Raw genomic sequence first — 14149 nt, 5'->3', positions numbered from 1 at the left:
GGTGGCAGCATGGGGAGGTGAGCCCTGACCCCACGTCCGCCCGACTCTGCCCAAGGGCGTCCGTCCTGCGCCAGGCAGGGTGCTGCACAGGGGCTCTTCCCCCCCAGGAAAGCTTTCAGTCCATGTAAACGGCTGGGGCGACCGCTGTGCTGCTTCAATTACCAAAACACCTAGCTGTGAATATGTGGTCACCTCCTCGCCCCATGAATTTGGGGGAAAAGGAAGAGCTTATACACAAAACAAAATGTTGTCATCTAAGAATTTTCACGTCTTCCATAAAAATTAAGATGTGTATCTCATTTGGAAAAGACAGAAGCAAATTAAAGCTCTTCAAAGATGTATTTTTAAGGCCACAAATGTCAATACTTTCTCTCTCGGCCTTGACTGGCGTTTCCTCAACACGTCACAGCTCTGCGACCTTGCCCGGGGTTAACTGTCTAGTGACTCCAAAGATGCTGGGGACAGAAAAGTCAGCTGTCTGTCCTGAACCTGGCGGCGCGTCCAGTGACTGTGGGTAATCCAGATCACAGACGGTCGCACTAAGTTCCTCTCTGCCCCGCGTCTTCTTCCGCCCCGTCTTTCCAGTATGAGGTGCCTCCGTGACTACACACGATGGTTTACGGGTCGGGCTCTTCGGGACGTGGATGCTGCGGCCGGTCCCCGGCAGAGGACACGGCCACACGGCTAATGCAGGGCAACACGGCGAGCACGGGGCTGCGTCTGCCCGGGCAAAGGACCCGAGAGCAAGCCTACGACCCAGTGGTTTCACCGGGACCCGTCTCTAGGTGACAAGGGCATCTCAGGGTGCCTGCAGACCCAGGGGAACAATGCCAGTCTCCACAGTCAGGCCATACACTGAAAACCCAAGAGAAGGTGAGAAATTCCCATTTTAACATAAATGTGGTCCTGCGCCTCATAAGTTCAGTTGGGGAAGCACACAGAACAGACTGGATACTAACATTTACTGAAATTCAGTTTAAGATTATAGAGCGTTTTCAATATAAAAATAAGACTTTTAATTAAAAAAGAGTACATAAGCAGCTCTGGGTACATCCACAAAACAATAGAAAAGTATAAAGTGGGGCTACATCTGGATACGGCTCCATAAGCTATAGGGCTCTCAAACCTCACAGGAAGTTTGATACTGAATTTTTAAAACTTTTAAATAATGCAATTGATCTTCTTCTCAAGCAAGATGCATTTGAAAGGAGGCTTCATGAGGAGTAGTAACATTTGGAGGCTCTTCTGGCTCTGGAGCAGAGGACGGTGGGATTTCCTGACGGGAGGGTACCAGGCGCTATTTGAACAGGTGGGCACACACATCCACCCAGGAGAGGTTTACATTCGCTGGCACATGAGGGTTCGAAACCACAATTGGAATCTTCCTTTTTCAGCTTGCATCTTCTACCAATTCTCCATATGGTTAAAATGTCCCTACAATGATAAAACAGCGTGTCATGGGAATTAATTTATCTTGGCTTTACATTCACCAACACAAAGCACTGCATTTAAAACAGCTGAGCTAACACTTATTTCTGCGGTAAGTACATATTTACAGAATATATATAAAATATTATAACTAAGATATTTAAAGCACTTCCTACAGTGCCTGGTACATAGAATGTTCTCAATAAATGTTACTTCTCTTCTCTCCCACAGTTCTATGAGAGGGAAAAAATAAAAATATCATTTATAAATTCATAAATAGTTTTAAAAAATGATGTCTAAATATGGAATATGGATTCAGCACAAACGCACTGTAGCAGGGGCCAGGGTCTCCAAGTAACCCAGCGTCGGGAGGATCCCCACCCGGGCCCCCGCCCTCCCCGCCCCGGGAGCAGACCTCCTGTCTCCTCACCTTCGCCCGCAGAGGTAACTGGGACCACCGGACGGCTGGGGGCAGACCCGTGGCCAGACACTGTGCCACCACGAAATGAGAGGTCTTGTCCAGCATCCAAAAACCTTTATCACACTTGCCACTATCCCGGCAAAGAGCAGTGTGGCTCCGTGGCCCCTGGGCAGAGGCTGGCAGGGCACCCCTGCTCTCCAAGGCTGCGCCCTGGTGGCAGAAGGCTCGCTGGGCTGGCTGAGGCCAGGAAGGGAGCGGCGGGCCAGGCGGTGAGGGGACAGAGCAGTCCGGTCCACGATGGCATCCTGTTTCCTGGAAGGCGGGTGCTGCCCTGAGCCACGGGGACCCAACAAGAGAGACTGAGGACTTGCGGTCGGCAAGGGAAGCAGCACCCAAGCTCGTGAACAGCCGTTTCACACGGATGGCTCACTGGGGTGACTGGAACGGGATGCTGTGGCTGATGAACCTGACGAGGGGTGGGGAAGGCTTCACACCGTGGACCACGGAGGCACAGCACGACCTTACAAGACGGGAGATGGTACCCCAGGCAGTGAGAACAGCAGGTCAGAGTGTTCCAGAACTGGAGCAGCTGCCTGTGTGACTGAAGCCAGGGTTCATGGTGCACAGAGACAGGGACGGGAGATCTGCCTGGAAGGCCAGGGGAGGTCAGGCTGGGCCAGGCTGCAAAAGGTCCTGAAGACCACGATGAAAACAGGGGCTGGATTTGTTCAATGGGCCTGTGTTTCCCAAAACAGTCTCAGAAGCACATGCATAACAGGCATCCCTTGACAAAAGGATGTTCTAGAGATACCAGGCCGAGCAAAATCAAACTCATCTCTTCACTTGATTCTCGGGACCAACAGTCTAATGTACATCAAACCTCCAAAGGTGGGGAAAGGATGCAGCATTTCCCGAACTTCTCTGGCCGGAAACTCTTGTCAGGAGCCCCTGAGCAGCAGGGCCCCCGGTGGGGAGGTGGGGAAGAGGCCAGACAGAGCGTGGAGGCTCTGCGGAGGGGCCGCGGGAGAGGGAGAGGAGGGGACAGGTCAGCAGGCAAGGCTGCAGAGAAGACGGGCCTCTCGGGAGAGAGACTGGGGCTGGGGGCAGGGGCGGGGAGAAGACGAGCAATGCTTTTTAATTAGTTTCATCATCACCGTCGTCAACACCACCATGCGGCTCAAAAAAATTTTTTTTGTTGAAAAGGTCTTCACTGAGATGTCTCACTCCTGCCCCCATCCCCACCCTCCTGGTTGGATGGGGTGTATATGAAGCCATGCTGAAGGCAGAACAAATAGGACTTGGGACAACCGGACGCGCGAGACATAGCAACAAGAGGACCGAGATCTAGAATCTCCCACACAAAGGAACCTGTAGGAACCACTCATTTAAACCTTCCACCCAATCTCTGTTCCCTGACCCGACTTCAAGTTCCCACGTCACCATGTTCTTCTCCCCACAGTCCACTTTGTCAATGTCCCTCTCAAAGCCCCTCTCAAAGCTCGGACCCCCAGGGGCACCCACAGAGGACCTGTCCTGTCCCTGATACAGATGTGAGGTCTGACGTCCTCAGACTCCAACACGCCTGGTGGCAGGGACCAGCCACTGGAGGCACGTCTGATGGGGGATGTCTGGGCACTGAGCCCCTGATTGGGGTTCACGCTTTAGAGGGACCCCTCTGGCCGTACCTCTCCATGGATGTTCCCACCCAAAGGCCCTGTCCCCTTCTAGAGCCTATCCCCTGGCTAGGCCAGCCTCTCCTGCAGGTGCATTCTCCTGAGACCACAGCACATCACTAGTGTGATTGCTGCAAGCCTGAAAGATGCCCACGGGGCGGGTGCTTGTTGGAGAGGGGTGTGGAGATGTGGGAGCAGGAACGTGGACGGGGTAGACGTGTCCACGTGCACATGCTCAAGGCCCCTTGTCATGTAGGACAGGGCCTGAGCTGAGGAGGGGGGTGGGCCAGGGGCCAGCTTTCCCTCATTCCACCATGTCCTGGCGTGGCACTCTGAGAAATTCAAGAATTCTATATTTGAACCTGGCCTTCCACCTTGTTAGGAAGGATTATTTGTCTGTATAAGTCTGAAGTAGTGCTGGAGAGCAGAGCACAAACCAAGGAAAAGAAGACTTGATTCCTGCGGTGACGTTTTGCCTCTGTTCCAGATTGTCCCGTAGCTCCCGTGTGTGGAACGTGTCCCAGCCTAATCCGCTAGGACCCTTCTAGGGGGCGGGCATGGCCGACGCGAACAAAGCTTAGTACTTATCGGTACCCAGCGACAGCGTCTAGTGAGCAGCTCAGAACAACAATGGGCACACCATGTTTATAAGCAGTCTCCTACTGAATATCTTTAAGGGGATCAAGTTTGGGAAGCAATCCATTTAGACCAGGGAAAGGATAAGTGGGTAGCACTGAAGTCGGGGGAGGTGGACTAGTGCGAGATGACACCCCATAACCTTCTCCACTCCTCTGAGGCTGAGTCAGGTGCTCACGCTGGGAAGGAAGACGCAGGCCTGAACCCAGGCCCAGGCTTCTGCAGGGCGCAGCTCCACCAGCCACGGCAGTGCGACGGGCAGCGCTCTCACCCCAGATGTGCAGGATCAAGAGGTTTGCAGAGGAGCTGTTGTTGAGCTTGCGAGACAAACAGGCAACTGTTAGGGGCCTGCGTGCCACAAATCCTGAGCCCTCACACCACAACTCCTGAGCCCACGCTCTAGAGCCCGCGAGCCACAACTACTGAGCCTGCGCTCTAGAGACCGTGAGCCACAACTCCTGAGCCCGCGCACCACAATTCCTGAGCCCGCGAGCCACAACTCCTGAGCCCACGTGCCACAACTACTGAAGCCCGCGCACTTGGAGCCTGTGCCCTGCAACAAGAGAGGCCACCGCAGTGAGAAGCCCGCGCACCTCAACGAAGAGCAGCCCCCGCTCGCTGCAACTAGAGAAACCCCGCGCACAGCAACAAAGACCCAATGCAGCCAAAAATAAAGAAATAGGGTATAAGGATGAATGTATATTCTAGGAAAAGACTTGAGTTTAAGACCAAAAAAAACTGTAGGCACAGCTTTCCTGGACTTCAAAAGCAGGCATTAAGGACAGACTCTCCAAAATACATACAGGCTGTTCTCTTACATAAGTTTGCTTTATCTCAAATTCACTGTCATGGGCTCAGGACGGGACATCCTGGCACCTTGGAGGGGATGCTGACGTCTTAAGAGGCTGCCCTGGAAGGAGCCTCAGGACCTTAAAGCGCCCACTTACCCAGCGCTGCTGCTGCTGCTTTTAAAAAAGATTTCTGTTGCTGTTTTCTTTTTACCTTTTGACCCCCTTCACCAAGTTCTCCCCCCCAACTTCTGGCAACCACCAATCTGTTCTCTGTATCTATGAGCTTGTTCTTTTGTTTTTTTTTTTTAAGATTCCACATATAAGAGAGATCATACAATATTTGTATTTTTCTGTTTGACTTATTTCACTTAGCATAATGCCCCGAAGTCCATCCATGTTGTTGTAAATGGCAGGATTTCCTTCTTTTTATGGGTGAATAATATTCCATTGTACGTATAGCACAATTTCTTTAACCACTCATCCATCCTATTTTTGCATGTTTTTCTTATATTCAACAATCTTGTTGAATATTAGTTCTAGTAGCTGATCTGTAGATTTTCTTGGATTTTCTATATAGATAATAATATCATCAGGAAATAACAATTTAGCTTTTTTCCTTCCCAATTCTTGTTGCCATTGTTTCTTTTTCCTTGTTTAATTGTCTGAGTTAGAAACCCTGCTAAGCAGAAGTGGTGACAGCAAACAAACGTGTTTTTCTCTTCACCAGCAGATAAGCCCACTAAGTGTGAGGATCCCTAACCCTTACCAGGATAAACCCTTCTATTCCTGGTTTTATCATGAGTGTGATTTGGAGTAACTGAACACTGTTTCTGTCTCTATTCAGATGATCATTTGTTTTTGTTTTCCTCCTCCTTTGACCAAACAATGTAGTCATTTTTCTAATGCAAGTCATCCATGTGTTCCTTCACGTAGGATTTCTTTAAACCTATAAAGCCATCTGGGATGGTAGCTTTTGAGAACATTCCCAAATTATTCCATTGTGATTGGTCTACGATCTCTCTTCCGGAGTCAGTTTCGGCAAGTGAACTACTATGGGGGGAAGAGAATTCCCACTGCACTGGTCATTCTAGCTCTGAGCCTAGCACAGCCATGTGTTGACACAGGACAGTCCCCTTAGCATTTCAGAGCGTTATTCCAAGGTCTTTGGTGTCTGTTACTAATGGCGGGGTCTGTTGTCACTCAAATCACTGTTTCCTCATGGATACCAGTCCTTTCTCTCTAGCAGCTCTCCAGAATTCTGTCTAATGTTCTTCAGTTTCACCATGATGGACGTGCACATACGTCACGTCCAACACTCACCAGGACTTCTCAGAAACACAAAAAAGGATAGACAGCAGTATAACAAACCCCCATGATCCATCACATAGCTTAAGAGATAAAATATTACAGATATAACTGAAACACCCGCCATACCTGAGCCCTCACTCCCTCGGTAGAAATAACCTTCTCATGCTGAACTCAGTCTATCATTCTCAGGAATGTTTTTCTTCTTTTAGTTAATATGTATCCACGTTTTACATGTTGCAAATTATACCTAAATGGTGTCATTTTCTTCTGTAATTTCCTACCTATCCTTCTGTAATTTCCTTTTTTAAGTTCATCCATTCTCACTGTAGTGTATATTTCACTGAATAAATATAGCCAATTCATTTATCCATTCTCCTATTGATGGACGTCTGTGTGGTTTCTGGCTTTCTGCTAAGCAAACAACGCTACAATTATTTGGTACACATTTCCCTGGGCAACTCTGAATATGTACCTAGTACTGAAACTTCCAGGCCACAGGGACACCCACCATCACCTTTACTAGACATCTGCTCTCCAAGTCACGGTGCCAGGTTATATTGACTCCAATAAAGTGGACAGACCCTTCAGGTCCACATCTTCACCCACACTTAAATCATCAGACATTTTTATTTTTGCCACTTTGGTGCTTTAATTGCATGCCCTTAATTATTAGAGAGGTTGAACCTCCACTTAATATTTATTGGCTGACTGGGTTTCCTCTTCTCTGAACTGCCAATTCGTATACTTCACTCATTTATCTGCTACTCTCTGTTTTGTGTGTTGCAAATGTCTTCCCTGCTTTACGGTATCTTCTTAAACAGTGAAGGAGGAATTTTGATATGCAACGTCTTATGTGTGTAGTCAAATATGTTAGTCCTTTCCCTTTGGGTTTATTAGTTATTATAAATCTTCCCAACGTCATAAATATATTCTCCCATACTTTCTACTGAAAGTTTTAAAGGTTTCTTTGTTTCTTTGGGTTTTTTTTTTTTCCACATTTAGGTTCTTTACCTTTCCCCCACTTCCCAGAATTGATTTTTGTGTGGGGTAGAGATCCAATTTTATTTTTCCTCATATGTGGATAGCCAATTGTCCTAGCACAATTTATAGAGTAACTGGTCATTCCCAGCTGACTTGTAACACATTGTCTGTAATATATCCGGCCGCCATATATGCACTGGAGCTACATTGCTTGGTCAACTAAAGCTCTCGATTTTATTCACTTGTCTATCTGTCTACCCCTATGCCAGTAACACTGTCTTAATTACTATAGCTTTGTAATATATCTTGACATCTGATTGGTGATCTCTCTCACCTTGTTCTTCTCCAAAACTACTTGGCTACAAACGCCTTTTTTCAATTTTGGGAAATTCTCAGCCATTATTCTTTTCAAATCAGATCTTATCATTATCTTTTTCTCTCCCATATTCTAAATTCCTTCCTTCTGGATTTCCTAATGAACCTTATCACTCTTTCCTCTGACTGCTAATCACACTTTTTATCTCTTTATCTCTCTTGCTGTATTTTGGATGATTTCCCCAGATAAATCTCCTAGTTCACTAATTCTGTCTTCAACTGTGTCTAACCTGAGAATTTTTTTTCACTTCAATGACTGCATCATTCATTTTTAGAAGTTCTTTTTTTTTTAACCTCCCAATTCCTTTTTCATACCATCCTTTTCTGCATCATGGCTCTATTTCTTTTAAAATCATTTTTTAAATTCTTAAAATATTTACCTTTATAGTGAACTTCAGGTTCTTCTATTAATTCAGATTCTTACAGGTTTGTATTCTCCTGTTTGTTAAGAGTTCCTGACGCCACTCCGCGACTCCACCCCCAGCCCTACCACGGCAGACTTGTTCACGTAGTTTATATCATTCTATTGTGGTCTCATGCGCAGCCCAGCTGTTTCCCCTCTGAATGCTGGAAGCATCCCTACAGGCGGATTCTGACTTTGCCACTAGCCGAGGCTTTAAGGACTTTAATAGTCTGTGTCTATTTTTATGTTCATGCTTTAACTTTTGATTTTTGTAGCACTGAGACAGAATAAACTTGGAGCCCCCACCCATGTATGGCCCGGTATTTTAATTTCTAATCCCCTTTTATGGTATAGGCAGATCTTCAAGGAAAAGAACTTTAGGCAAGGGTCCAAATTCTAGCTCCCACACCTCCACTGGCCAAAGTCTCATCTATCTCTGGACATCAGCATTCTAGCCCCCATGCCCTGGGCCCATTCTAGGACCAAACCCAACAAAGGCCAAGACCTAACAACAGCCACAAAGGAATATGTTTGTATCCACTGCTCTGCTTCTCTCTTCACTTATTATATAATTAACTATGTATCTAATGTTTTTATCTGTAGCAGGAAGGGATACATTTGCATTAGCTTAGTCTAACGTGCTTGTAGGAAATCTAAATTGCATTTTTCTTAAAACACTATCTTTTCTGTAAAAATCCATTTCACCGTCTCCTCATAGTATAACATTTTATTCCTAGAGAAAGAAGGTTTAGTTTTGTTCTTCTAGTCACCTGAAGGCTATCTGCTCCTTCAGAGCCTGGAAATGATCTCAACAACATAGGTAAAAAATTTTAAACTATTTTTCTGGCATCCATATTCAGAGAAAGCATTTACTATCAGAAGTTATATCCAAAGATTCTGTCAGCAGGTCTATTCAAACTCGTCTATTTTGGGATTCACGTCTGGCTACACTGACACAGCCAAACTCCTCTCTTGGCCGGCTTGTTCTTCCACTGTTTGAATAATTCAGCCCTACGTCTCAGCCAAGAAGCTCTCACTGTGTCTGGGAATGACATCCGCGAAGACCCTCCGCCTCGCGCCGTGCTGCTCAGAGGGGTTAGAGCAGGTCGTCACTGTGCACGGTCCGGGGGTGCTGCTGCCACACGGGCTCTGAGCACAGGACCAGCCAGGAGAGCGGGAAGAGGAGAGGGCTGCGGTGTGGGTCCTGGGGCCGCCACCTCCCCATCAGCCACGGTGCATGGTGGGCCAGTCACTTAACCCCTGTGGACCTCATTTTCCTTACCTGTAAGGTGACAGGGTTAGACCGGTGGCCTCTGGGGTCCCTGACAGACCTCGGGGAAAATGCACAGAGCGCAGTTTGATTCCTACAGAATGATCAATGAAATTCCCGTTGACCCCTCTATGACTGTGTTTCCTTCTCTCAGGATGTAAGAGTAAAGGACTCACGAGGAGTAACTGTTGCTGAAACAGGACACAAAGAGCAACCCGCTGCACACAGATCTGTCTTCACCTACAGCCCAGTGTTACATTCTCATCCCTGGCCTTTGCTCCTGCCTGACACCCGGGCCCAGGAGAAAGAGAGAATCCTGTTTACACCAGCTTCTGGGTCCACTCCGTTTCAGTGCAGTATTTACAGATGCTACAGATGTAGGAAGCAGTGGCTAATAAGACAGATAGGTAAATAAAATAAGGCAAATATTTTAAAGGTCACCCATTTGGAGATAAGAAGTAGTACAAGGAAAAAAATATATCCATTCAGAATCAGAATAATCATCCCTGGGCTCCTCCTGCCATCCCTACAGGGAAAACGGAGCCCAGACAACAGCTGGGACGTGCCCCCCCACCCCCCACCACCGTGCCTACTCTCATGTTGCCCGCCTCTCTTCTTCCCCTCCCCCAACACCACTGTCCGGCAAAGGATTTCCACGTCAAAAAGTGAGTAACATCGAAGCTTATTAAGGCTGCTCCCTTAGTATTTGCCCTCAACACTGACGAACAGGCTGCTATCCAAAATCAATTTGTTGGGGATTGGGAGCAGGGGGGTGGTCCACAATACCAAAAACATCATGTTTTGCATGTTGGCTTTTATGTGGCAATTCACTACCAGCCTGGGTTAAAAACCCAATAACCCGAGATAAATGGAAGCAAAGGAGTACCAGTGATGTGCAATATAAAAGGCCTATCTTTTTCAACTTAACGCCCAGGTTCTCTACTCTGTGGGCACTCCTAAATGCTGAGCCTGCTGGGCAACCAAGACCCACAGGCCTACATTTAAAACTGCAAGGCTTTTGTTTTCAGGAGGATTTGTCCACTCCTTCGATGATTAGCCCAGGTGGGGTCCAGTCAGAAAAGGGAAATCAATCTAGGTATTTCATACAGAGGGATGTGGGATTCAACTTCACAAGTGATGGAGGAAAAGAGAAGCCACACAGGGGAAGGGAGGCAAATATTCCCCCAGTAGAAGCCCCACCCTCCTGCAGGCTGGGAGGACAAAGGGAGGAGACGGTGTGACTGCAGAGCCCAGGAGCTGGCTGGCTCCACCCAGCAGGAGCTGGGACCGCGGAGGGAGGGGCTGAGAGGCTGCCTCGGGCGGGGCAGGGGGAGGGAGCCATGCCCTGGGAGATGCAGGGGAGACGAGCATGGTGAACGGAGCTGAGAGAAAACGGACAAGTGACCGTCACGCGGACCCAATAAAGTCTGAAGGTGGCCCCTTCCCTGAGGAGCTGTAGAGCATCAGTGGCCAGGTACCATTCAGAAAACGGGGTGCTGAGGACACAGCACTTCCCCCCGGCGAACATCTTCACTCTGTTCTTCCTGTAGTTTCCTGCCTGATAATGCCCACCCCCTTTCACGCATCTTCCTTTCCTAATCACGGAGACCTCTCACAGCCTCACTAGGTCTCATTTAATGGGTAGAATCTCCAAGAAGAGCGTGATTTCCATGGCACACTTGGCTGCCACGGACCCCTGTGCCAGGCGGGCTGAGCTGACCGAGGAAGGAAGCGGGCCGCAAGGCACAGCCCGGCCTCAGGACCACTCGTGGAAGGAAAGGAGCCTGCGAGAGACGGTGACCATCACCCTGCTCCTGGCCTTGCAGCCTGCACGGTGCACAGCAGCGAGGGCGGCCCGCCCCGGGGTGGGGGGTGGGCACCTCCCATGACATAACACCCCGTCCCACCGCCTCCGTTGGGGATGGCGTCACCCCAGTTGCCCGTGGCGTGAGCAGGGTGACAGGGTGGAGAGGGGCTCTTTCTAGGTAATAACTTGTACCAGGAGCTGAAGCGGGCCAGTGATCAGCCCACGACACCGTCAGCAACGACTGAATCAGTCACCCCGCGACGGCGAGCTGGGACAGAGCAACCAGGAGACCCGCGTGCCGCCTGGAAAATGGGCTTGAGAAGCTCTGCAGAAAACGTCCTTGCGTACGTGAGCAATCAGGAAAAGCTTCGCGGGAGAAAGACAACAGGAGCTCAGGCAGCCAGCTGAGACACAGCCACGTGAGAATCCAGAGCAGAACCCATCGGTTCAGCTGATACCCCGCTGAGGTCAGAAATACACCAGAGAACTGGGATGCAAAGGAGGTTTTCAGGCATAAGCACCAAACAAGCTGAGAGACACAGGTAAGTTTCCCGTTAGGGATTCCACACAAACTCCCCAACATAACCTCTGTGTCTCTTTGAGCCAAGGTCGCCATCCCGGGTCAGCTATGGGAACTGTGGGCCAGGACGGGGCGGGCTTGCGTGTGAAGTGGGGGGCACACTTGTGAATGGAGCTGTGTGTTTAATAAAGTCTTCTGAAATTTGGAATTGCTGCCCATCGGTGATTTACCGTTAAGCACTTCTCCCTGGGATCTTGCATTTCTAAAAATACTATTTGCTTTTTATTTAACACTGAGCCTTTTGATGTTCTAGAATACAAAAATAGTGTCTTATTATTTTAAAAGCTTAAGAGAGAAACTAGCCATATTATTAGAAAAAGAAGATATATGCAGCTATAGTCTGTTCAAATATCAAGAGGTGTGACTTTTCAAATTCACATTTCAATCTTTATTTACATAAGACTTTTAGAAGTAGTGGGTGTAAATATTAAATCACCCAAGCTTGGGTGAAATTTTATTGAGAATAACTACAAATAAAGGGAAACTGATTTTTTAAAGTCAGTTTCTGAAATTTAGATGAAAAGAATATCGAGCATTAACGAAAAAATGATATATTTACATATCAATATAGGTTTTCTGTGTGCAGATTCATCTCCTAGGAAACATACAGAGGCAAGCTTGGGGAATTACAAAGGAAGGAAAACCCTAATCAAATAGGTACTGTTGTTCAAACAGAACATTAGCTTAAATGATCCAATCAGGTGCTTGGGCCAAATTTTTTTTTCTTTAAGCCATTCATGCCAGAAGACGACCTCTCAGAGCATGAAGAATCCACATTACGTTCCAACTGTTTGCCCAACAGATGGGGGATTTGAAAGATACATTCCATGGAAATGGGGTAAGAACAAGGAAGGTCCTGGTTAGTCACCAGCATTAATGCAATCTACCCATAATGGGGTCGTATTATTTACTCGAAATCCAGGGCATGTTTGGTAGTTACAGTGAATCAACCGAAATACAGTAAGTTCAAGTTGCTGTATCTTTGATTTCACCATTGTTCAGGATTACACCACAAAACGCAATATAACCTGCGGAAAGTTCCCGGAAGATAGAGGACAAAAAGTAGAGAAGCACATTGGGGCAGGTCTGCCACCAACCTTTGTCTTCATATTTGTCTGATGACGTCACAGAGTCAGAGGTTCGCGTGGGTGATAAGTGACACAGTTCTAGGCCTCAGTTTAAAACAGTCATTGCCTCTCACTATAAAACACTCGCCTGCAATGCAGCACGTGAAGACTATAGTTTACTGACTCAGTCTTTTGCTTATCAAAAACAGCAATGTGTTTCTCTAAAGATCTTTAGGGGGCAATCCTGAAAATACTCACACAGACACACACACACACAGACACTCCTGGTTTCTATGTGGAAATTGAACACAATTCTATCTTACTGCAATATGAAGACTGCAAATTTAAAATTAAAAAAAAAACCAAAAAACAAAAACCAAGAATTACAGCGGTTTCAAACTTATTAACTTGTTTTTAGAGCAAGTTCAGAATTAGTAACAAGGGTATCATGATGCTAACGCACATTACGACTTTCTGCCCAGCACAGGAGACTGAGACTCTGACTCTGGTCACGTTAAGACCTCCCTTTACTTTGAATTAATGGTGTGAATACTGTGTTTCTCCTTCTGAAGTCTGTGGTTTGTGTGAAGTTTATGCAAACATGAAAGAAAAGCTTAAAGAGGGAAAAGAGAAAAAACAACATTGATTCCTATTTTGATAAGTAAATGAGGTTAGGACTTCTCTCTAAGATGTACTCAAATAACCTCTATTTTAACCATATCCAGAGACCTGTTCCCTTCCCTGAACCCTGTGTTTTAGAAAGAATTTAAAATGTATATTCAATTTCTATTTCCAGTCTGAAGCTGGAAACAAATTAGTTTGCAGCCAGGTAGAATGCTAAGAAAAGCTTATCTGCACCTTTTTACTCACATCCTTCATTCCTTAGAAACGTAAGTGCTGTTTTTATGAACTTTGTTTTATGGATCTAATATTTAAGGCCAAGTCTAGCTTTTATGTTGCAGCAAGAAGGTTAATGCACTTACAGACTCTCCCGCAATGCATCTTGGGCAAGGCTGGGCCCAGCTCTTTCCACCATCCTGAGGAACCTATTTAACAAATCACAGCCGCAGGTGAATCAGAACAGTGGTTATTTACACCTTTCATTAGACATTTAAAGGCTGGTTTGGTGGGAGCAGAAACCTACCCCCACGCTTGGTCGCCCCTGGCCACCGTCTGGCCTCGGTGCAGGGAGGTGGCCTCTGGGCTGGGCATCTGGTGACTCGGGCTCCTTGCTGCCCCACGATGCGGGCACGCGCACCTTCACCTGGGGGCAGCCCCACTCCTGCGCCGCTGCTTCTAATCTCCTGCATGCCCGTTTCTGCAACAAACAAAATCTCACTTGAGATGGCCTCGTAAAGCACACAACACTCTAATTGAATTTGCTTTCTGAGAACCTCAGCTGCAAAGAC

The 14149-nt window shown here is 47.3% G+C and overlaps 1 protein-coding gene across 4 annotated transcripts in view; it reads right to left on the bottom strand.

Annotated features, from left to right (window-relative positions):
- Nucleotides 1-320: 320 nt before the first annotated feature.
- The window catches only part of LOC309642156 (uncharacterized protein C10orf143), a 40091-nt gene continuing 26262 nt past the window's right edge, over nucleotides 321-14149 (bottom strand). Inside the window, exons 2-5 of one of the 4 annotated variants that reach the window (XR_014253007.1) lie at nucleotides 13885-14058; nucleotides 13724-13786; nucleotides 1859-2180; nucleotides 321-1434 (exon numbers count right to left, since the gene is read on the bottom strand). Coding sequence is in view for 3 of the 4 variants with exons in the window: in XM_082423246.1 (XP_082279372.1) it covers nucleotides 4182-4475; nucleotides 13724-13786; nucleotides 13885-14058 (531 nt within the window). In the remaining variant the exon portion in view is untranslated. The other 3 variants (XM_082423247.1, XM_082423246.1, XM_082423248.1) reach the window with 3 other exon arrangements.

The sequence above is a fragment of the Balaenoptera physalus genome (assembly GCF_965194825.1).
Source record: "Balaenoptera physalus genome assembly, chromosome: 14".
Lineage (NCBI taxonomy): Eukaryota > Metazoa > Chordata > Mammalia > Artiodactyla > Balaenopteridae > Balaenoptera > Balaenoptera physalus.
The sequence above is the reverse complement of the archived record's forward strand: the minus strand, read 5'-3'. Positions and strand labels throughout refer to the sequence as shown.